This window comes from Leuciscus leuciscus (assembly GCF_965113295.1).
Source record: "Leuciscus leuciscus genome assembly, chromosome: 24".
Classification (NCBI taxonomy): domain Eukaryota; kingdom Metazoa; phylum Chordata; class Actinopteri; order Cypriniformes; family Leuciscidae; genus Leuciscus; species Leuciscus leuciscus.
Genome location: NC_138723.1, coordinates 8,980,865 through 9,003,673, shown reverse-complemented (window position 1 = coordinate 9,003,673; position 22,809 = coordinate 8,980,865). Strand labels below are relative to the sequence as shown.

General features: G+C 37.1%; 1 protein-coding gene across 1 annotated transcript; it reads left to right on the top strand.

Moving 5' to 3' along the window:
* The first annotated feature begins 118 nt into the window (after nucleotides 1-118).
* On the top strand, nucleotides 119-22,809 carry slc27a4 (solute carrier family 27 member 4). The gene is made up of 13 exons (XM_082158802.1): nucleotides 119-439; nucleotides 2,998-3,159; nucleotides 5,369-5,763; nucleotides 8,664-8,822; nucleotides 10,066-10,135; nucleotides 10,254-10,345; nucleotides 10,599-10,708; nucleotides 12,163-12,372; nucleotides 12,697-12,823; nucleotides 14,449-14,586; nucleotides 14,677-14,841; nucleotides 16,358-16,504; nucleotides 18,689-22,809. Exons 2-13 carry the CDS (start codon nucleotides 2,999-3,001, stop codon nucleotides 18,844-18,846), a joined length of 1,932 nt encoding a protein of 643 aa, XP_082014928.1. The 5' UTR covers nucleotides 119-439; nucleotide 2,998; the 3' UTR covers nucleotides 18,847-22,809.

Here is a 22,809-nt window from a genome sequence, read left to right as displayed (position 1 = left end):
TGAGCCACATTTCCTTGACAGGACTGTAAGTCCCGCCTTCACTGAGGCAAACGCATAGGGCAAACGCAGCGCTCCGAGAACGCCATTGGTTCAAAGAGCTGTCAATCAATGCATACGCAACTGCACCGGCGAATAGAGAGAAGGCGGGCTCAAGTAAGAAAATTATAAGGTCATTGGAATTATCAGCGCTACAAGCCATCGTTACAATGAAGCGATAACAGATAATAATGAAAAATGAAATAAAAGGGGGCAAAGTCTACCAAAGAAGCTGCGGTAGGTAAAAGGCAGGCGTGCGGCCGTTACACACCGGCGCGTGCGTCTCAGCGCAGGTAAACGCGGTGGAGGTTTCGCTTAAGCCGATCAAGGTGGGATCGTACGGAACAGCTTCCCCTTCTGCCATTATACACACGTTATTGTGACCACGGAGACCAATATTAAGGTATTTCCTGGACCACAGACACCTACATGCCAAATATTTTAACCATTGTCCATTTCCGGCATCTCCTGTATCATTAATCGTCATGATCGCAGATGTCAACTGCCAGTTAAAGATGCATTTTCAGCGTACATTGTGTCCTGTTCATGTTTGCTGATGGATGCGGTGTCATATGTAACAGTTTATTGCTGATAATCCAGAAAAAGGGATATAGGATGCCAGATATCCGCACTGGGCTTTTTAAAAAATATATATATAAAACACGCACATCAAATAACGCAGCATAACCGTTACTGATATAGGCCTACTACTGTGTAAACCTGGTCGTATAGACACATGCTAGCCTATAATGTATAGTCTGACTCTGTGAAATCCTCATAATGTATGTTGTGATTGTAACAGTATCAGTAGAGTGAAGCTCAGTGTAACGTTACTGCAGTGCTGTAGTGATGTTCGATTCTTCAACGACTCGTTCTTTTCAACCGAATCACTAAAACGAGTTGTTCGTTCACGGTTCTGGAATCAACAACTCACAGACTCACTCTTTTGTCCGAATCAGAATGAGCCTAAAATACCAGAAATACCACAGAAACGTATTTGAATGGTTTCCATGACAGTTTTATCAACACACATTTGAAAGTTGTTTATAATAAATGAAATGAGGAAGCTAAAACATTACTGAGAGATGCAAATTAAATGTTATTATTGTTTATTGTAAATAAATGCAAGTTATATGTGTGTTCTAAACAGCACTAGGATGTAATACCGCGAACGTGTGATCATGGCGTAAGAGAATCGCTGAATCTTTTAAATGAACTGTTCGAAAGAGCCGAATCGCGGAAACGAGTCATCTTTAGTGCTGTACAATCCAATGTGCTCGCTCAGGTTTCCGGGTGGAGCAACGAATTAGTGCTCTGCGGTAATGATTATGATGATGGCTCTTCTGCATTGCTTAAATAGCCATCCGCACCCACAGCACGTCTATCATTTTGTCTTGCTACAACAACACACGGTCACAGGACCGAACAGACGTTACCATGCGGGGCGGGTGGATTCTCCCCAGCATCCTTCACGATAGACAGCCGCGCATTGTTGGATTTCCCTTCTGTATCGAAAACGTATGATGATGATGGTGGTGGTGATATGACGATGTGTTAACATCGCTTCTGCCCGTCATTAGAATGAGAATGTGTGAATGAAATGGCGTATTATCTATAGGTGAATCACACCGGGGCTAGTTGTCACACTTTTACTCCAGTGAACATTTCCCAGAGTAGGTTTTGATTCCGTTTCTGGATAGAATTCTTGAATGCAAAGTATTTTACGCTTTATTTATTTCCACTGTTATACAGTTCATTTAACACGTGTTTACCTGCAACGTGGCTTGTTGTTACACTATATGGGGTAAGTTCGTTGTCACAATGGAAACTCTATTTAATGTCTTTTTCTGCTAATTTGAACAGTAAAACCTACATGAAACACACACAAAAATCATGAAGCTGTAACAATGGACAAGATTACAAACTTTTGCTGTCTGCATAATTCTAAATAAATAAATAATTCATAAAAAAAAATCTGGTCATTTTGTCCATCAATGTGTTTGCAAAGACTGTACGCAATGAGTTTTTAAGTTAAAATTTACATTTTAGGCTGTCAGTAGATTAAAATAGTAGATAAAAACAACTCCTATTTATCTCCTGTTTTGAACTAGATGTTTGAAAGCAATGAACAAAACCACTGCTTAAAAACAAACATACATTTGTGGACTCAAAACCTTACAGATAGTGCAAGAAAGCCCTTGTGGCAGCTTTCCTATGTGACAACTAGCCCCGGTGTCCCCTATTTAGCTGGCCTTAGAGTGATGTGATGTGACTGGTAATTCAGCAGGTCAAGCTTCTGCTGCATTCAGATGAGCTGTAGGAAAGGATCGTACAGATCAAATAGCTCTGTTGCCTGACATTCAATCCACCCTAGTTACTTTACAGGTGTTTTAGTGGACAAGAAGGCCTTGAAACACGTCAATACACTTTAATGTAAAGGAGCATTTTAATGAATTACCTATATATATATATATATATATATATATCACATTTGTTTGTATCCATCTTCATTGTTCATCAGAAATATGGAAACATAAAAACTGGTTATCCTCCATCATTATGTGTAATAATATCCTTCATATGCATAATATGTTAAATGTGTGATGAACATCAGCATTTAAATAAATATTTCAATACAAATGTTTGATTTACTGTCCAAACACATCTGGAAACCTAAGTTACTGACTTTTATCGAGTAAGATAATACGAGTACTCTGGACTGGTATACCTTTAACATATATTTACAAGACCAAAGATCTGTTTTCTATCTTGTCTTGATATGATTAAGTGTCTTATCTTGTTAATCTCAGAATCTGTCGATTTAAGGCAAGAGCTTTGCATATCAACCATTGTAATTATCAGGTTTATAATGATTTTTATAACTTTTATCAAGGTTTTTTAAAGGCCCAATAAAATGTTAATGCAATAATGAAATGTTGAAATTGCCGTGTGTGTTGTCAGGATGTTGCGGTTGGCGTGCTCCACGGCGCTTCTCTTCGTTCTCAGGCTGTTCGCCGGCCTGTCCTGGTTCCAGGTCATACCATCCATTCTCATTTTCTACCTGGGTTCTGGAGGATGGAAGTCCATCCATGTGTTTTCAAAGACCATATATCGCGATTTGCAGTAAGTTTATATGTTCTAAGATCCATTTTAGCTTGCTTTTTTATATACTATTATATGAATATACTTTTTATGTACTTTTCCACTTTTTCGAAGTCATCAAAACTCTGAAATGCACACAAGTGAAAAGTATGGAAATTCTGTAGTGACCAAAAAAAAGGTCAAATAAATCAAAACTATATTGTTTTAGCTTTCCACACTTCATCTAGGCTATATTCCAGCTCTGCACATTTTACACAAGGATGTTTTTAAACCGTATTGAGTTTCAAACCCTCGCAATATGTCAGAGCTCATTGTCTGTCAAACGTAATTTAACTAATTGTAATATGACTTTACTCTGAAAAAAGCGTGTTAAAAACATGTTAAAACAGACCTTTGTAAAATAAATCTGATTGGTGGTTTTGTGTATAAAGATCACATAACACATTCTTCTGGGCCCTTTCAATATGGCTGAACAGGTACATTAAGGGTGTGTTCACACTTGGCATGTTTGGTTGGATTAAAGCGAACTCTGGAGCGATTGCTCTGTTAGTGCGGTTCATTTGAATAAGTGTGAACGCTGCGATCTGAACCCTGGTGAACGCCAAACAAGAGGACTGAAACGAGACGAGAAACGACAAAACGAGCAAACCGAACTACAAGTGGGAATCCACCCTTAAAGAAGTTCCTCAACAAATATAACCACACATTCCTGTATTACGAGCTATGAGTTTGTTTAGAGGAACAAGTGGTTGAAGTGGGTTTCTGGGTTATTCCTGGCAGGTTCACCCTGTTTTTCCTGATTTTGCTTTTCAAGATTTTCAATTGTGAATTGAGCAATCTGAAGCGTGATTGCTAAGTATCTTAAGGCTTTGAGGAGGGTTTTTTCCCCCCCTGAACTTCTATGTTTGATTAGCAAACAAGGCTAAACCTCTGCTAACAATCACAGTTTTGCCGCTTGTTGTAGCAAGTGCTGGGGCTTATGGAGTTCAGTTCCACTTCAGGTCCTGGAGGTGTGGGTTTATCTTTTCATACAGCACAGATTACTCTGTAAGTGCCTGGATTGGAGGATGGAGGCTTTTAGGATAGCTGTTAATGGTGGATGTAAGAACTCTTATGGGACAGGGATCACTGCTTTTAGCAATGTGACAGTGTTTGTGTGCTCACACACACACACACACACACACACACACAACTACTTCCTGCCACTTACAGATTTCTTATTTGTCACTTAAGCAAGAAGTTGATGAGACCAGTGTAACTATCATTATCATTAAACAGATGATTTTATGCATTAAAACTACACACTAAATGTACAAAATGATGTAAAGTACTGGTCTTAAGTTTGGAATAATTATAATAATTTTTTTAATGTTTTTGAAAGAAGTCTTTTCTGCTCACCAAGGCTGTATTTATTTGATCAAAATTACAGTAAAGAGTAATATTGTGAAAAATTATTACAATTTAAAATAGCTGTTTTCTATGTGAATATACCTTCAGTGTCACATGATCCTTCAGAAATCATTCTAATATGATGATTTGATGCTCAAGAAACATTTCTGATTATTATCAATGTTTAAAACCGTTGTGCTGTGCATGACCATGATTCACTACCATTCAAATGTTTTGGGTAAGTAATATATATATATATATATATATTTTTTTTTTTATTAATTAATACTTTATTGAAAAGATGCATAAAATTTATCAAAAGTGACAGTAAAGACATTTTTAAAGTAACAAAAGATTTCTATTTCAAATAAATGCTGTTATTTTGATCTTTCTATTAATCAAAAAATCCTGAAAAAATTTATCACAGTTTCCACATAAATATAAAGCAGCAGAACTGTTTTCAACATGATAATAATTAGAAATGTTACTTGAGCATCAAATCATATCATGTGACACTGAAGACTGGAGTAATGATGCTGAAAATTCAGCTTTGATCACAGGAATAAATTACATTTTACAATATATTTAAATAGAAAACAGTTATTTTAAATAGTGATAATATTTCACAATATTACTGTTTTACTGTATTTTTTATTTATTAAAATAAATGCAGCCTTGGTGACCAGAAGAGACTTCTTTCAAAAACATAAAAATATCCTAATCATTCCGAACTTTTAAAGTAGAGTATCTATTTTAAATGAAGAGTTCACCCAAAACTCAAAGAAGATGTTTTAAAAAATGTCCAGAATAATACCATCAATTCTTTTGTGTTCTTTTACAGTGCAGCCAGTGTGTTGCTGAGGGTAAAGCTGAATGTCAAAAAGCACCTACGTGAGCGCAACACCATCCCCAAACTTTTTGCCAAATCCCTCAAGAAATACGGTGACAAGACGGCTCTGATTTTCGAAGGAACGGGCGAGAAATGGAGCTTCAAGGAGCTTGACGATTACTCCAACCGGGTGGCTAACCTTCTTCTCCAGAGGGGCTTCAAGGAAGGCGATGTGGTGGCTCTGTTCATGGAGAACCGCTCTCAGTACGTGGGGCTCTGGCTGGGCATGGCGAAGATCGGAGTGGAGGCAGCGCTCATCAACTTCAACCTGAGACTGGAGGCCCTGGTTCACTGTGTCAACATCTCCAGCGCCAAAGCGGTGGTGTTCGGCAGTGAGCTTACAGATGGTGAGAAGTGATTCGATCGTTATCAGAGATGAAGAAACTACTCCTAATTTATAGCAGTTAAACCACAGTCAAGCTACGCTTTTGATAAAGTAGCCATGCTGCTACTAACAAATGTAGCTAACTGCATTTGGCTGTTACGGAGGCAGTTTCTTTTTAAATTTTAAATAATTAATTCACTTTGTGAAGCGCGTATTAAACTCCCAAAGTCCACCAGCGCTTCGAAACAGTGAATCAACTGAACCACAAATTCAACCTACAAATACTCACAACGCAACCCAATACAGAAACAAGCTGCAAATACTCACAATGCAACCAAATATAGAAACAAGCTGCAAATACTCACAATGCAACCAAATATAGAAACAAGCTGCAAATACTCACAATGATGCAACCAAACACAGAAACGCACTGCAAATACTCACAATGCAACCAAATATAGAAACAAGCTGCAAATACTCACAATGAAACCAAACACAGAAACACACTGCAAATACTCACAATGCAACCAAATATAGAAACAAGCTGCAAATACTCACAACGCAACCAAATATAGAAACAAGCTGCAAATACTCACAATGCAACCAAACACAGAAATGCACTACAAATACTCACAACACAACCCAATACAGAAATGCACTGCAAATACTCACAATGCAACCAAATATAGAAACAAGCTGCAAATACTCACAACGCAACCAAATATAGAAACAAGCTGCAAATACTCACAATGCAACCAAACACAGAAATGCACTACAAATACTCACAACACAACCCAATACAGAAATGCACTGCAAATACTCACAATGCAACCAAATATAGAAACAAGCTACAAATACTCACAATGCAACCAAATATATAGAAACAAGCTACAAATACTCACAACGCAACCAAATATTAGGGATGTCCCGATCTGATCACGTGATCGGAAATCGGGCCCGATTTCACACTGCACGCGAGCAGAGCGTAAGCAGCGCAGGAGCAGTGCGTATGGTGAGCAGGAGCAGGACACGCGCGTTTTGCTTTCACACTGGCAGTGTTTGTCACGCGCGGCTGAACAAGGCGTGTGTACAGACAGAGTACTCTATAATGGATAAGTTGGCATTGCTTTCTTTCGTTTTCAAATACATTTAAGAGAAAAGACTTGTCAAGAAGCTTATTTTATTAATAATTTCATTCATATAACTTTTGGTTCATCTTTGTTTTTATTGTTCTGGCAACAAGTTTGTTTTTGGACATTTGTTTTCTTTTTAAATTGCTGTTGGTCATTTGATTGACTGTTTAAAACACAATAGATATCATCAATGCACTTTTGGGATAAAACTGCGGTGTATTTTGGCCATGATCAATGCATTGTCACTTTAATTCAGCGTAAGCGGCGCAGCAAAAATAGACTCGGCGCCGAAACGATCGCGGCACTGCTGCTTCTGCTCTGCTCTGCTACGCACTGCCGCGCCACCTCTGCGTGCGGTGTGAATGCACTAATCTGTTAACATGGGCGGCGAAAAAAATACGCGCTGCACGCTCTGCTAACGCGTGCAGTGTGAAACGAGTGCAGTTCCTAAAAGCACATTACTGGCTTTGCAAACACTGTGGCACTTTTATATTTTATTTGTTTACATGCCTGCCGGGTATTTTAAGTTGAGGTGCTATTTGTTTATATATTAGACTTTTTTTATATTTACTGTTGCACTAAAGTCCAAAAGTGAAGAATTTGTTATTTATTACTTGATTGTTCAAGCTACCTAACAGAAGTGCTCTGTTTGTTAACAGAGTTGTTGAATGTTAAAATAAGGTGAATTAAATAAAAAATAAGGAACATCCTGGATCTGTTTTTTCGCTCTTCTTTATTCTTTTTTTATGTATTATAGAAGTATCGGATCGGGAATCGGTATCGGTAGATACTCAAAATCAAATGACTCGGACTCGAGGGCAAAAAAACCTGATCGGGACATCCCTACCAAATATAGAAACAAGCTACAAATACTCACAACGCAACCAAATATAGAAACAAGCTACAAATACTCACAATGCAACCAATTGTTGGTGTTTTGGTGTTTTTTTTGTGTGTTTTTTTACTGGCATGCGTTTCCTTCAGTTGCAGCGCGTTATGCTCTCTCGGCCACCGTAGGATATTCATTTTATCCATCTGGAATTAATTGGATTGTGTTCATTACATACCAAAATGGAGTCAGGTACTTTAGAAAAAAATTGGATTGGTGACATCAATCGAAAAGACATTTTCGAGGTGGACAAATTTAATACATTTTGTCCCAATAAAAATTTTTTGTTGTATTTTATTTTATTTTATGATGTGCACTGGTGCATCTTGCACAATAATATACCAAGAATGCGTAGTTGAATGTCAATAGAGTCAGTTGATTTCAGTCAGTTGATTTGACTTTAAGCATGAGGCTTGCATTTATGAATAAGATTTGCCTTGATATAGTATCGGTTGAGGCAGCGGTTCAGAAGTGTTGCAAGCAAAAGTGACACACCACAAGAAGCAAATAAGGAAGTGGCACTTGGACAAAGATTAGTGTGTGAACTCTAGGCAAACAATGAATGAGTAGCATATAGAGTAAAGATTTATCTTGAGCAGAGGTCACTCCGTGTAACTCATAGTTAAAAAAGAATGTCATTGCACCAAAGAGTATTCATTCCTGAGGTCACGAAAGGCAGCAAAATCCTAATGAAATCGAGTTTCCTAGTTGTCTCTTAAGTAATTGGACACTGACTCATAAAGCATGCCATGTTGAGTCAGCTTTGTTTCTTATCGATTTCACATTGTCGGGCGTTTGCTTGTCCTGTGCTTTCGCTGAAGAATTTTCTAGGCTCATTTTGTTGCATTATTTGTGTCTGTGATGTATTCACGTATTTCTCTCGCTCTTTAAATGTCTCAGCGCTGTGTGAGGTGCACAGCTCCATGGGAAAGACTGTTAAGCTGTTCTGCTCTGGAGAATGGGACCCTAAGCGTGTTCCTGAAGGGACGGAGCATCTAGAGCCGCTGCTGGAGGAGATGCCTACAAACCAGCCCAGTCAACCAGATCGCAGCTTCACAGGCAAGATCATCGAAACATAGGCTTGCCATCATTTAAGGCCTATGAGCTCCTGTCCATTGGAACAGAGCCACCCTGTTTTTTAGTTCAAAGCTTTTTTTCCCTATATGCTGAATGTTGTATTATTGCGGATCCCCACACATGACATGCTACATATGTATATGTGTATATATACAGTCAAACCAAAAATTATTCAGACACCAGATATCATTTTTTCAATTTTTTTACTAGTGGGTGCAGGACACTTTATATTAACAATGTCTTACATTTATGTAAGTGAGGATAGCAAAATAAAGTAAACTGTGACACAATATACCCAAAAATTCTTCATACAGTGACTACCAGTAAAATGTCTTAAAATTTGGGACCAAATATTATTCAGACACTTTGACCTGACCATGTTTTGCTTAAGTGTTTTTTCTTTAATTTCTAATGCGACCTTTTTACACCACAGACTGAACAAAATTAAGCATTGCTTGGAAATTGGTTGATCAAAATTGGTATTATCTAATTGTGTACTTAAATTTAACAGCTATTCAACCTAATTAATTTGTGAAACAGTTTAACAGAAGGATGGACAAAACCAGCGAAATATCAACTGATTTGATAACTCTGAGTTCTTGTCATATTTTATTAACATTTTCTAAACTATAGCGAATAAAATGTGATAATGTGAGAAATGTTGAAGGTGTCTGAATAAATTTTGGTTTGACTGCATGTATGTATGTGTGTGTATACGAGTGTATATATATATATATATATATATATATATATATATATATATATATATATATATATATATATATATTATATATATATATATATATATAATTACAAATACACAAAATTTAAGACATTGAACTCAGTCTAAATATTTCCATTCTTTTTGTTTTGTTGTATTTGACTCAAACAGGCCTTTTAGGATGTTAAGTCACATTACCAACCAGGAGCCAGATTTACTAAATAGGGCAAATTAGCGTGAGACCGCAATCCCATAAAGTGCCGGTAGGAGTGGAAAGTTCTGAGCCTGATCAACTGACAATACACAAATTAAAGAACACCGATGCCGTCATGTCAAGTGCAAAATAGGTTACGGCATGCTTTTTTGGGGGTGTTAAAAAATGGTGCAAATACCAGTAAATTGACTAGTGCATTAGTGACTGGCACAAGCTCTTAGTAAATCTGGCTCATAAATCACATTACCAACTAGATGTTTAATAGTTTTTTTCTTCTTCTTTGCTTCTAGATCGCCTTTTTTACATTTACACGTCGGGAACCACTGGGATGCCAAAAGCTGCTATCGTTGTACATAGCCGGTAAGTGTATGACAGTGTTAATCTTCTCAGTCTCTCGTTCCTTGCTTTCTCTTTTTTCCTCTCTCAATGAATCAAACTCCCTGTTTTTCACCCCGTCTTTCCTGCGTTCTTTCCTCAGGTATTACCGCATGGCTGCCTTGGTGTACTATGGTTTCAGAATGAAGTCTGAGGATGTGCTTTATGACTGCTTACCACTTTACCACTCAGCAGGTACATCACTGAACACAGGCTGCTCTACACCTTCATGACATGTGCACTTCCTGTCACAGTCTGGTTCAGGCTACTTCCTGTGCGAGTTTTGTGGCTTGTTTTGATGGATGTCTACCTTGAGTCCAGTGCTGTTGTATTGAGAAAAATAACTTAGTTTGTTTATATTTTATTGGTTTAACCGACTATTTGTGAGTCTTTAATCTTGAAGTAATCAATAGGTTTGTTCTGAGGTCAGAGTTGTTCTCTGTGGCAGGAAACATAGTGGGAGTTGGCCAGTGCCTGATCCATGGAATGACTGTGGTGATCAGGAAGAAGTTCAGTGCATCAAAGTTCTGGGATGATTGTATCAAATACAACTGCACGGTGAGTAATGGAATATATGGATTATTATGGAATATTCAAGAAATTAATTTGTCTATAGTTTTTACAGGAAAGATTTATTAAATTGATCAAAAGTGACAGTAAATATATTTATGCTACAATATATTTAGATTTCGAATAAATGCTGTTTATGAATATTTTATTTATCAAAGAATCCTGAGATTTTTTTTTTTATCACATTTTCCACAAAAATATGAAGTAGTAGAACTCTTTTCAACATTGATAATAATCATAAATGTTTCTTGAGCATCAAATCATCATAGAATGATTTGTGAAGGATCATGTGACACTGAAGACTGGAGTAATGATGCAGAAAATTCAGCTTTGATCACAGGAATAAATTACATTTTAACATATATTACAATAGAAAACAGCTATTTTAAAATTGTAATTTTTTCACAATATTAATAAAACAGTATTTTTACATCAAATAAATGCAGCCTAGGTGAGCAGAAGAGACTTCTTTAAACATTAAAAATCATATTGACCTCAAATGAGTGTATACATTTTTTTTTATATCTGTGAATTAATTTACTATTTAGATAGACTTATTTTTTAAGATGAAGACTTATTTTTTAAGATGAAGACTAAGAATATTTTATTCAAAATATTTTTTTTTTATATTTATATGCATTTACATGTTGATTATATAGCAATACGTAATAATAAGCAGCAGTATTCTATTCATGTACAGTAGTCAACATTTGAAGTGGATCAAAAAAGTTCATCAAAGTTGTCCTAAGACAAGAACAGGTATTGTTCAAAATTGATGAATAACTTTGATGAAAGGTTTTGATCCACTTCTGTTTAAAAGAACTGATTCACAGAAATGAAAAATAACATGTAATTTACTACTTACTTAAAAAGACTTCATTGTTTAATTACTGTATGAATCAGAGTTTTTGAAACATGAATGAATGATTGAATGAATGATTAAAATGATAAATATTTAACAGTCACTTGTCGCCACCTACTGGTGTAATTGATACCACCTTTATTTGAAGCGTCAAGTTACTTTCATAGATGATTTGCTCTATTTTGATCGCTACCATAGACATCAATGCTTATATTCGAACTTTCATCCCATTACTTCTGTGATAATCTGGGAAAACAGAAAAAATTCTACTGTGTGGTTGAAAAGACTGTTTGTGAAGCTGTTTCATACCTATACATGACAACTGCTCTCTCTTGATCAGCGGCAGCGCCAACGCAGATCTGAATGTTCGCTGTGATCATAGCCTAGGCTACTTGTCAAAGGTTTAATAGACAAAATCAAACAAAATCATATTCAATATATTTTACATTCAGTAAATTTACAAAGGGCTTCCAGACCTCAGCTTTAATGTTATAGCTGTCGCCTGTGGGATTGCAAATTGTAGTTGTGTTGCATGGAAATGTAGCTTTATGGAGTTTAAAAATATCATTTTTGGTCTCAGATCGTGCAGTACATTGGCGAGATCTGCCGTTATTTGCTGAACCAGCCAAAGAAGGACATGGAGCACCAACACATGGTCCGCATGGCCCTCGGAAACGGCCTTCGCCAGTCCATCTGGGAGGAGTTCACCAACCGCTTCAACATACCACAGATCGCAGAGTTCTACGGCGCCACCGAGTGCAACTGTAGCCTGGGCAACTTCGACAACCAGGTCTGTCCTAACAAAAGCACACCTTTAGACTAAGTGTCTGTAAACAGCCTTTTTGAGTAGCACACACTTGCAAACCTACACAATAGTGAATAATGCATGCGGAAAAGGATATATAGGGTTTTAAGGGTTGCAGCAATTAGTGTTGTGTATTACCATTACCATTTTACAAGGCCATCTACAATATTTTCAGTAATCAAGCACAGGTGGTTATGGGCCATTTATGGTGCTGATTGAAAATGCACCTCGCTGTTTATTTTGCTCGACAGTATTTCGCTTTGAAGAGTGTGAGGTGATTGTAACAAACATGAGATGTTTTGACTGCAGACGGGGGCCTGTGGATTCAATAGCCGGATCCTTCCCTACATCTACCCCATCCGCTTAGTCAAAGTGGACGAGGAGACCATGGAGCTTATCAGAGGACCCGATGGAGTCTGTATCCCATGTGGTCCAGGTACAGTACTTGCTCACATTCGTGCTTAGTACACAGGGGAGCAGACAGAAAGTTAGCGGTTGATGATATGGATTTTTTTGATGGCCAATTCTGATATTTACAACTTGCTAGTGCCGGGTTGGATCCCTTTTTGCCTTCAGAACTGCCTTAATTCTTCATGGATTAGATTCAACTTGGTGCTGGAAACATTCCTCAATACTCAAGTAGACTGTGACTTTTAAATGATGCTCAATTGGTACTAAAGGGCCCAAAGTGTGCAAAGAAAATATCCTCCACACCATTACACCACCAGCAGCCTGAACCGCTGATACAAGGCAGGATGGATCCATGCTTTCATCCATGTTGTTTACGCCCAATTTCTGAGCCGGCCATAGAAATGTTGTAGCAGAAATCGAGAATCATCAGACCAGGCAATGTTTTTCCAATCTTCAATTGTTCAATTTTGGTGAGTCCGTGTGAATTGTAGCCTCAGTTTGCTGTTCTCAGCTGACAGGAGTGTCACCGGTGTGTCTTCTGCTTCTGTAGCTCATCTGCTTTAATGTTTGATGTGATGTGCGTTCAAAGATGCTCTTCTGCAGACCTCAGTTGAAATGAGTGGTTAGTTGAGTTACTCTTGCCTTTCTATCAGCGCGAACCAGTCTGGCCATTGTCCTCTGAACTCCGGCATCAACAAGGCACAGAACTGCCGCTCACTCTATATTTTCTCTTTTTCAGACCATTATTTGTAAATCCTAGAGATGGTTGTGTGTGAAAATCCCAGCAGATCAACAGTTTTCTGAAATCCTCAGATCAGCCCGTCGGGCATCAACAATCATGCCACATTCAAAGTCACTTAAATCTCCTTTCTTCCCCATTCTGATGCTCAGTTTAAACTTCAGCAGATCGTCTTGATCATGTCTACAATGCTTAAATGCATTGAGTTGCTGCCATGTGATTGGCTGATTTGATATTTGCGTTAACGAGCAGTTGAACAGGTGTGCACACACATTAATTAATTGATTTCATTTTGACTTAATATTTACTAAATCAGAAAAAATTTTAAATAACTTCATATGGATATTTATATAAAAAAATGATTTGACCTTAAAAAAATAAACCTGTAAAATAAACAGATTTATATTTATTAATATTTAGACAACAGTCAGCATTCGTCGCCGCTAGTTCTTTGATGTCAGCTTGGTATGTCCCGGCCTGTAGACATTCAGGCACTGACCTTCTTAGCGCTGTCAAAATAAAAGTCCCGCTTCTTACAGTTATCAGCCAAACACAAAACCTCATTGGCCCTCTGCCTTTAATTTAAAAATGCCAAATATTGACTGATATACAGCTCTTAATATGAATTTATTTCATTTAAGGACTTATTTATTAAGATTATGCCTGAAAAGATTTTGGATTTTTTATCATATGTTAGTTTAAAAAAATATAATATGACTTCTTGTGTTTGTTTGCTTGGTTTTATTGTATTTATATGATATTTGTATTTTTGTTATTTAATTTTTGCCATGAAAATAGCCTTAGATGCTGACATGGCATCAAAGAAAACAATCTATCTATCTATATCAGTCGACCACTACAGAAAATGCAAAAATATAATTTATCGTCTATTTCCTTTCTGTGTTTCTCAGGAGAACCTGGTCAGTTGGTTGGCCGAATCATTCAGAACGACCCCCTAAGACGATTCGACGGCTACGTCAATCAGTCAGCCACTAATAAGAAGGTTGCCCACGATGTCTTCAAAAAGGGAGACAGTGCATATCTGTCAGGTATTGTATTTTGAAACACTTTACACAAGCGCACTCTTGCTTGCATACACTCAGCTAGATAATAGAAGTTGTTTGCTTCTCCTCTCTCAGGGGACGTGCTGGAGATGGACGACTATGGCTACATGTATTTCAAAGACCGCACAGGAGACACGTACCGCTGGAAAGGAGAGAACGTGTCCACCACCGAGGTGGAGGGAACTCTGAGCCGTCTGCTGGACATGAAAGATGTGGTGGTGTATGGAGTCGAGGTGCCAGGTAACGGCACATTTCTCCACCTTTTCTGTTTGGTTTTATCCTGTCTTTCTCTCTCGTTGTCTTTCCACCAATGACATTTCATCCTGTTTAAGAAAATCTTGGCTAAAATAGGCAAATCGATCTGCAGCACGCATAGTTTACTCATCAGGGACAATATCTTCAAGTGGAAGGAAAAAAATTATAATCCGCAGGAGTTTCGTGCTGAAGAGGTTTATTTATTTTATTTTTAAAAAGTATATTTATAAAGCACCTGAACAATATTTAAACTAAGCGGTACATAAAAAAAAATAAAAAAATTGCGACGATCTTAATTACACAGAATCCCTACGGGTTTTTAAAAAGACTTAAATGATTTTATTATTTTTAAATCTTTAATATTATAATATTATTTTTAGGTTTGACTCATCCCTTTTCTTAAAAAAATTGTTTAAATTATAAAATCATTTATCATTTTATAATCTTAACGTTAAGTTTCAATCGTGGTCATTTTCCAGTTTTGGTTGTTACCCATAGACTACCCTACCCCACTCATATGGTTTTAATTGTATTATAATTATTAGTTTATGTATTGTTATTAGATTTAAGAACCCTGCAGATACCCTGATTGCACGACTAATTGGCAAAGAAATAAATGCACATGATACGATTTAAGATTCAAGTTAAAATGATCTTGTGACAATAAAGAGAGCATCTCTAAAGACAGTGTTTTGCGGTGAACTGTTCCTTTTAAGTGTTTTGAAGTAACATGAATCACCGGGTGCCAAGCCAGTCTGTGGAGAGGAGAATAATTAATTTGAACAAAGCTGACTACAGCAACTCCTGAAGGATTCTGGGAATACACAGCCAAACAAAGTCTTCTCTTGGCCTGGCTCTGGTTTTGCTTACACTAGATCTATAAAGATATGGCGGCAGAGTGCTGAATAATAGCTCACTACATTTGAGACTGCCAGCTGAAAAATACACTCTCTCCTTCAAAACAAAGTCATCAGCAGATCTGGAATTGTGGGTCTACATTACAACATGTAGGTGTACGTGTACATCATACGCTGATAACCATCAGAATGTTTCAAGAGTCTAAATGCAAATCAGTAAACCAATGACTCAAGAAAAACGTTTATGTGAGATTTTGAAATCATAAGGGACACACCCAAGACTGCAAATGTTGAAAAAGCAGAACAACAATTAAAGTGTTCACATACCAAACCGAATCAGGAAAATGGGCAAAAACCTTGCTGTGTTAATCTGGTTTTACTTAAACTGTTTTTATCTGGGAAATGTCATTTTTAAGAAATTTGGCTAATGTGATCTCACCTTTATTTTCAAACCTCTGTGCCTAACTTGTACCAACTTGCTAAATTACTGTAATTGACCTCAAAGAGAAAACTAACTGCAGAAGAGAAAAAGAGCAGTTTTTACAAATGAATGGTATAGCGCCTCTTGTGGCAGTGCTGAGAATGCATCGCATGAGGTTGCCTTTGTGTGATTCATATGGACGTTTTTTGGGTTTTTCCCTCAGGAGCTGAAGGCAAGGCAGGGATGGCGGCCATAGCAGACCCGGACCACAGCTCAGACCTGGCGAAGTTTAGCAGGGACCTGGAGAAAGCCCTGCCGCCCTATGCCCGGCCCGTGTTTCTGCGCTTCCTGCCAGAAGTGAACAAAACAGGTGAGATATGGCACGTCTAATCTCAGCCTCAGACAGCCCACAGACTGCCAGCTGACCCCTGTCTGATGAATATTGTTGATATCACTGAAACAATCCTGTCCTATTTTAGAACGGAACCCAAAATGTAAATATTCCATGTGCCAAGTTTTTATTCACCAGTAACTTATTGGTGCTTTTCATTTAACCTTAAATTATGCAACGGTACATTGTGTCCATATCTAAAGCATTTTTTACCATAAATGGATTTAAAGTGCTGATTTTCCTTTAAATATAACTAGGATTCCTATGGGTCCTTAAAATGTCTCAAATTCAATTTGATCAAAGGTAATGTCATAAAAAGTCTTAAATGACTTAAATAGTATAGCATAAGTCTTAAATATTATTTTAGGATATCTTAAATTTGTGGACAGAAAAAAAAACGGGTATTGCGATATTATCTAATGTAATCATTCAACTTCAAAAGGCTGTGATTTAAATTCCCCCTATGATGAAAAATCTAGTTATTATGTCTATGTGGTGTTTTTAATTGCAAATTCATAAGTCAACACAATTGCTGAGTATTTTCTCCTGAAAACTGTAGTGAACCAAAGACAGTCTCAAAAACGCGGTTGTTTCTGATCACAAATTACCTTATAAGCTGTTGTAAGTGGATTTCTGAGCTGGTGTGAGTGAGTGGAGGCGGGGCTAATTTGCATATTCATAGAGCCGTGTATACTAAATGAAGGAAGGGTGTAGAGTTACATTCAAGCTATTTTAAGTCATGTGTAATTTTGGTGATCAAAGGTGAGTTTTCAGGGATACAATTGACTACAGGGGGACTTTAATGAAATAAATGTGAGCACTGCACGTTCAAAGTTAAATCGCAGCAGTGTTACACGTTCTACAGGCTCACGGTTTCAGGTCAGTTCGCCATCAATGCATATTTATGTTAAGCAATTGCTTATGATCTACTACTGATGAATTATGACACTTTATGTTGTGGTGTTTATAGTGTAATATGTTTAGATGGTTATAACAGTGCTTATTTTTAAATGAGCTGGTGGAAGTAGGGAAGCATAGAGTTCTGGTGTATTTTAGGCTTATTTCAAATGAAAAGAACTGCTTTTTCATTTTTTCTGGATATTATTGGTATTTTAGTCTCAAATCAAACTGTATCTGGCGTTTAATTCCACCATGTCATAGGAAGGAAAGATTAAGAACATTATTCTGTAAATAGATTTATTTATTTTTCTCAATGCTGTTTTTTTAGATTTTGTGAACATTCACAATTAACAATGTACATTGATTAAAAAAAACACAACCCAAGGGACTACACAGCCTAAATCATAACAACAAACCAGCAAAGGGTTACTACAATATGTACTTTGGTAGTGCAAGTTAACAAAAAAGCAGTTTGATCCTCCTCTGTTATATTTTTAATATCACCATGTTCAATAAATATTAAAAAGGGGCTCCAGACTCTTTTAAATTTGGCTTCTTTACCCTTAAGAAAGTGTTTTTTTTTATGTTTTGTTTTTTTGCCTGACGTTAGATTTTGTATTATTATATCAGAAAAATCCATTATCTATCAACATCTAATTCGTATGTATTGATATACTGATTGATATATTATTGATGTATCCTGATTATACATCCTGTTTAATTAGGTAAAATAATCTGAGATGCATTATTTATTTTGAGATTGTATTTGTATTGGTTTGTTCTGCCTGGACATACAGTATTCATTATATTTGTGCAGGTTTTAAAGTTTCATTTTAAAAACTCTGCAGATACTCTGTAAAACACTGGGCCTTCATACAGTCTAATCTTCTATCAAAACCCAAAGGTTGAACGATTTGTACTGTACTGTATTGTTTTAAATTATAGACCCTTGAATTTGACATGTTGGACAGTGCAGATGATTGAGGCCAGTGCAGATGATTGAGGCCAGTTATATTACACCTTCTACCCGTTTCGGTTCAGCCTTACTCTGACATGTTCAGGGTTACATTAAATATGACAATTGGGGGACATATACAGTCTAAGATTCTAACAAAATCTAAAGTTTGAAAAAATTTTTACTGTACAAAAAATGACTTATGGACCCTTAAACTTGATATATGGGGCAATACAGATAATTGAGCCAAAAGATGTGCAGTGCGCCAATGCACAGTATAAAATGCTAAGCATGTGGTTTTCTTTCAGGGACTTTCAAATTCCAGAAGACAGACATGCGACGGGAGGGATTCGACCCCAGTGTCGTCTCTGACAAACTCTACTTCCTGGACTGCACTAAGGGACAATATGTGGAGCTGAACGTAGAGCTCCATCGCAGCATCGTCTCAGGAAAGCAGAAATTATGAGACTACTGCCAACCTCCACGCATTCCCTCACCACCCCGCCTTCAACAGCCCTCAAACCCCACCCCCCTCATCACCCCGCCCCTCGTTACCTCAACAAACACAGTGAGGGGCCGCAGGAACGCATTCTGGACACTTATTCAAGCCCCATATTCATTCTCATAGCCCGCCTCTCTTACAACTGAGATGGGACTGAGGTGGTGTTCAGCCATCTTGAAAACAAAACAAAAAATTAAGCAATTTAGCAAACAAGAATACAAAAAACCAACAGCAAGGAAAGGCACAAGGACCAACTACACGTCTGTCAAATGGTAAAGCTTTCCCTTTGCCTCAGCTGCACAATGCTCGCCTGGCTACAGGATTCGGGACTGACACACGCGTTCATTTTGACGGATCTGACAAGCGACTGCCATCGCAAACGCGCCACCAAACCATGCGGATCGACGTGCAATACAAACCCAGCACTGGCTGCGCACTTGTCAGCTGCCATGACTTGATCAATGCTGTTTATTTAAATGTGCACCAAATATATTTAAGTTGTAGAATAGCTCATCATCTATTTTCAAGTTCTGAATCTATATGCTGCATCGAAGACATCCATGATCGCACTGCTACTGTGTCTATTTTACCTCTCCGGACGTTAATGTGCAGCGTCAATCATGAAAGCTGATTTTTCGCTAATGTCTATAGACCGAACAGCCCGGTGCGACATTGTGCAGAGTGGGCTTCATGGGTTCGCTTCGATTTGCTAGACGTGACGACCGTTCAGATCCGGGCGAGGACCTCCTGGACTCTACAGGACACTATAGTGGACTTTGCATTGAGGTGAATGAAAGTAGTAAACTACTCTGGTGCTAAAGAGTGAACATCCTCCCCATCTGCAAAGTGGCGCCAGACCTAAAAAAACCCCGTCTTTGCTTCTTGACGTGAAGAGAACGGAAGCAGAGTAGAATGAAGGGAAAGTGATGTAGGCTATCTGTCACCTGGGTTTTAGTTTTTCTTTCAGCAGCATGAATGATTGATGCAAACAGAGCACTGTGCCTTACTGTCAGGTCACCACGTACGTAGTGTTATCGCTCTTGCCCTGTATCATTACTCTAACTGACCCTGGACGTCTCTTAAACAGCTAGTTTATTTTCTAGATCTAGCTTGTACTCCCCTCCCATTAAAAAATTCCCATCATGCAAAGTGTCCGGCACTACATCTATGGGCATCCTTTCCCTTCCATGTGTATTTTGCACCATCTTCTCTTGCAAACGTTCCTGTTCTCCTTTGCCCACTGACAGCGGATTATTTATTTATATCGTAGCAAGTATTTAAGTGTGTGTGCACGAGTGTGATGAGATGATTTTGTGTGACCGCACTTGATTTTCTCCAGTCACTTTTTTTGGCCACTATAAATTAACGTACGGCACATATGTGGGAAAACATAGAACTGTGTTGACATTATATGGGCGAGTATCATGAGGAACATACTTTACCAAAAAAATTATTTAAAAAAAAGATTTATACTTTGCATAAAAATAATGAAGCCTATTTTGCAATGTTTTTCCATTATTTTCATTAAAAATAAGGATTTGTCATTACTGTAATGCAAAAAATCTCATTCTCATTACCATAATGCCCCAAAAAAGTATTCACATTAAAAATGTCATTCTCATTACGATACAAAATTTTTTTGTTCATTACCATAATGACAAAACTCATTCTCATTACCATTACAAAACAATTAATGCTCATTACCATAATGACAATATTTTTTTTTAATTCTCATTACCGTAACAATAACAAAAATTCATTCTCATTACCAAGATGACACTAAAAGGCTAATTTCCATTACTATAATGATGACATCTCATTCTGATTACCGTAATGGCAATAATCAAGTTCTTATTATTGTAATGACAATAAAGTCTCATTCTTCTTCTTCTTATTATTATTATTATTATTAATGACAAAAAAAAAAAATTCACATTACTGTGAATTAATGACAAAAAAATAAACATTTCTTATCGGAATGACAGTAAGATCTCATTCTAATTACCATAATGACAAAAAATCGAATTTACTTTAAAAAAAATATGCTTGTGTATGTAATGACAAGAAATATTGTTCTTGTCAGGACATTTTTTTCATTAGAATTAGCATAAATAAAATTCAGTACAACAATGTAAATAGGACTTCATTTTTTTTATTCATTCATAATATATTTTTCTTTTGGAATGAAGTGTCTGCCACACAGCTGTACACGTCATTCTTTCTTCAATTGATACTTCTAGCCAAGGGTGCAGCAGTGATGTCATTCGTTAGTCAGCCAATCAGATGCAGTTGTCTCCATCAATATTCTTTTCTGGTTTTTATTCTGTTGTTCGTCCTTTCCTTGGATTTTTTAAAACAATTTTGTAAAAGAATGGTGTAATGATTTGTTATGGGTTGAGCTTTATTTCTCTGTTTAGCTTGTTTTCTTTTGCTCTGTGTGTGTGTGTGTGTGTGAGAAAGAGAGGGAAATCGTATCTTATGCACTGAGTTATATTTTAGACACAATATGATGTCAAATCTTCTCTACAAACATTTCTTTCTCTCATGATTTACTATGTGTTTGTGTCCTATGACCGCAAGAATCCTCACCAGGAATCTTTTGCCGAGGCCTCTCTTTATTATTTCTGTTAGATAAAGGAACCGTTCACCCCAAAAATGGAAATTCTGTGAGCATTTACTCACTCTCATGTCGTTCCAAACCTCCAAAAAGGACACACAAAAAATCCAAATGACTTATTCCAAGTCTTCTGAAGCCATATGATACTTTTATGTGAGAAAACTGATAATCTACCTCCACTTCAGCTTTCAAATGTCCTTTCCATTTTGCATATTAAAAATGCAAATCACCTTGACATCATCCTGGTGCATTAACATGCCATTTTTTGAGTTTCAACAGAGAAGATTATCAGTAAATCACAACTACTTCTATCGTGCTTTGTCTTTTTTAGAATGTGAATGAAGATTATTTTATGTGTTCCAGAAAAGAAATAAAGTCACATGTTTGGAACAACATAAACGGGAGTGAATGATGACGGAATTGAATTTTTTCGATGGTACCGTCCCTTTAAAGTGTCATACAAAGACACACAATTGCAGACACACACAGACAACCTTCAATTTCAGTCATTTCCACGTTATGTTTTAATGACTTTTTTCATATGTTGTAAAGGCATTAGCAATGTGAAATGCAAAAGCCAGTGCTGTGAATAATTTTGTATTTATTTATTTTTTTAAATACATGTTTCCCCCCCCCACTGCACCATATAAAACAGTCAGTCTGTTTTCACTCCGAACATGTTTTAAAGGATCTGTTTGTGTGTCGCTTTATTTTCCAGATGATGTTGTGCATGAAATGCGATGTTGTTCTCATGTCTGTCCACTAGGTTGTGGTGCTCGTTCACTTTCCTTCCATTTGCCATCCAAAATCTTGTTAATGCACCAGTATGTTTCCATTCATAATAAGGGATATCTGATGTTTAATGTTTAACCTAATTATGTACTGTGGATTTTGTTCTGTCAATGGCTTTAAAGCTACAAAGGACCATTAAGCATCATAAGTTATATTGTTTTTATCTTGTTTTATTGAGCACCAAAGCCAATGAAGATCTTGCATTTTGTTAGTTAGGGATTTCCCTAAAACAGTTTTGTTTATAAACTGTACAGATTTGTCTCCCTTCTCAAAAGACTGATCATAAATGCACTTTTGTTTTGTCTATTTCTGTTCAGTACTCAGGAACAACATGCAGAGGGTGGGAACTATGAGTGAGCTGGTGGTGTGTGTGTGTGTGTGTGTGTGTTTATGTAGAGGTGTGTGAGGTGTGCCGCGTCACACTGAAGTCCTCTTGTCTTAAAGACTAGCTGTAAATCATGCTCTTTCAAAACAATGGCATCCAAGAATCCATATTAATAAAAAATATATTAATTCTC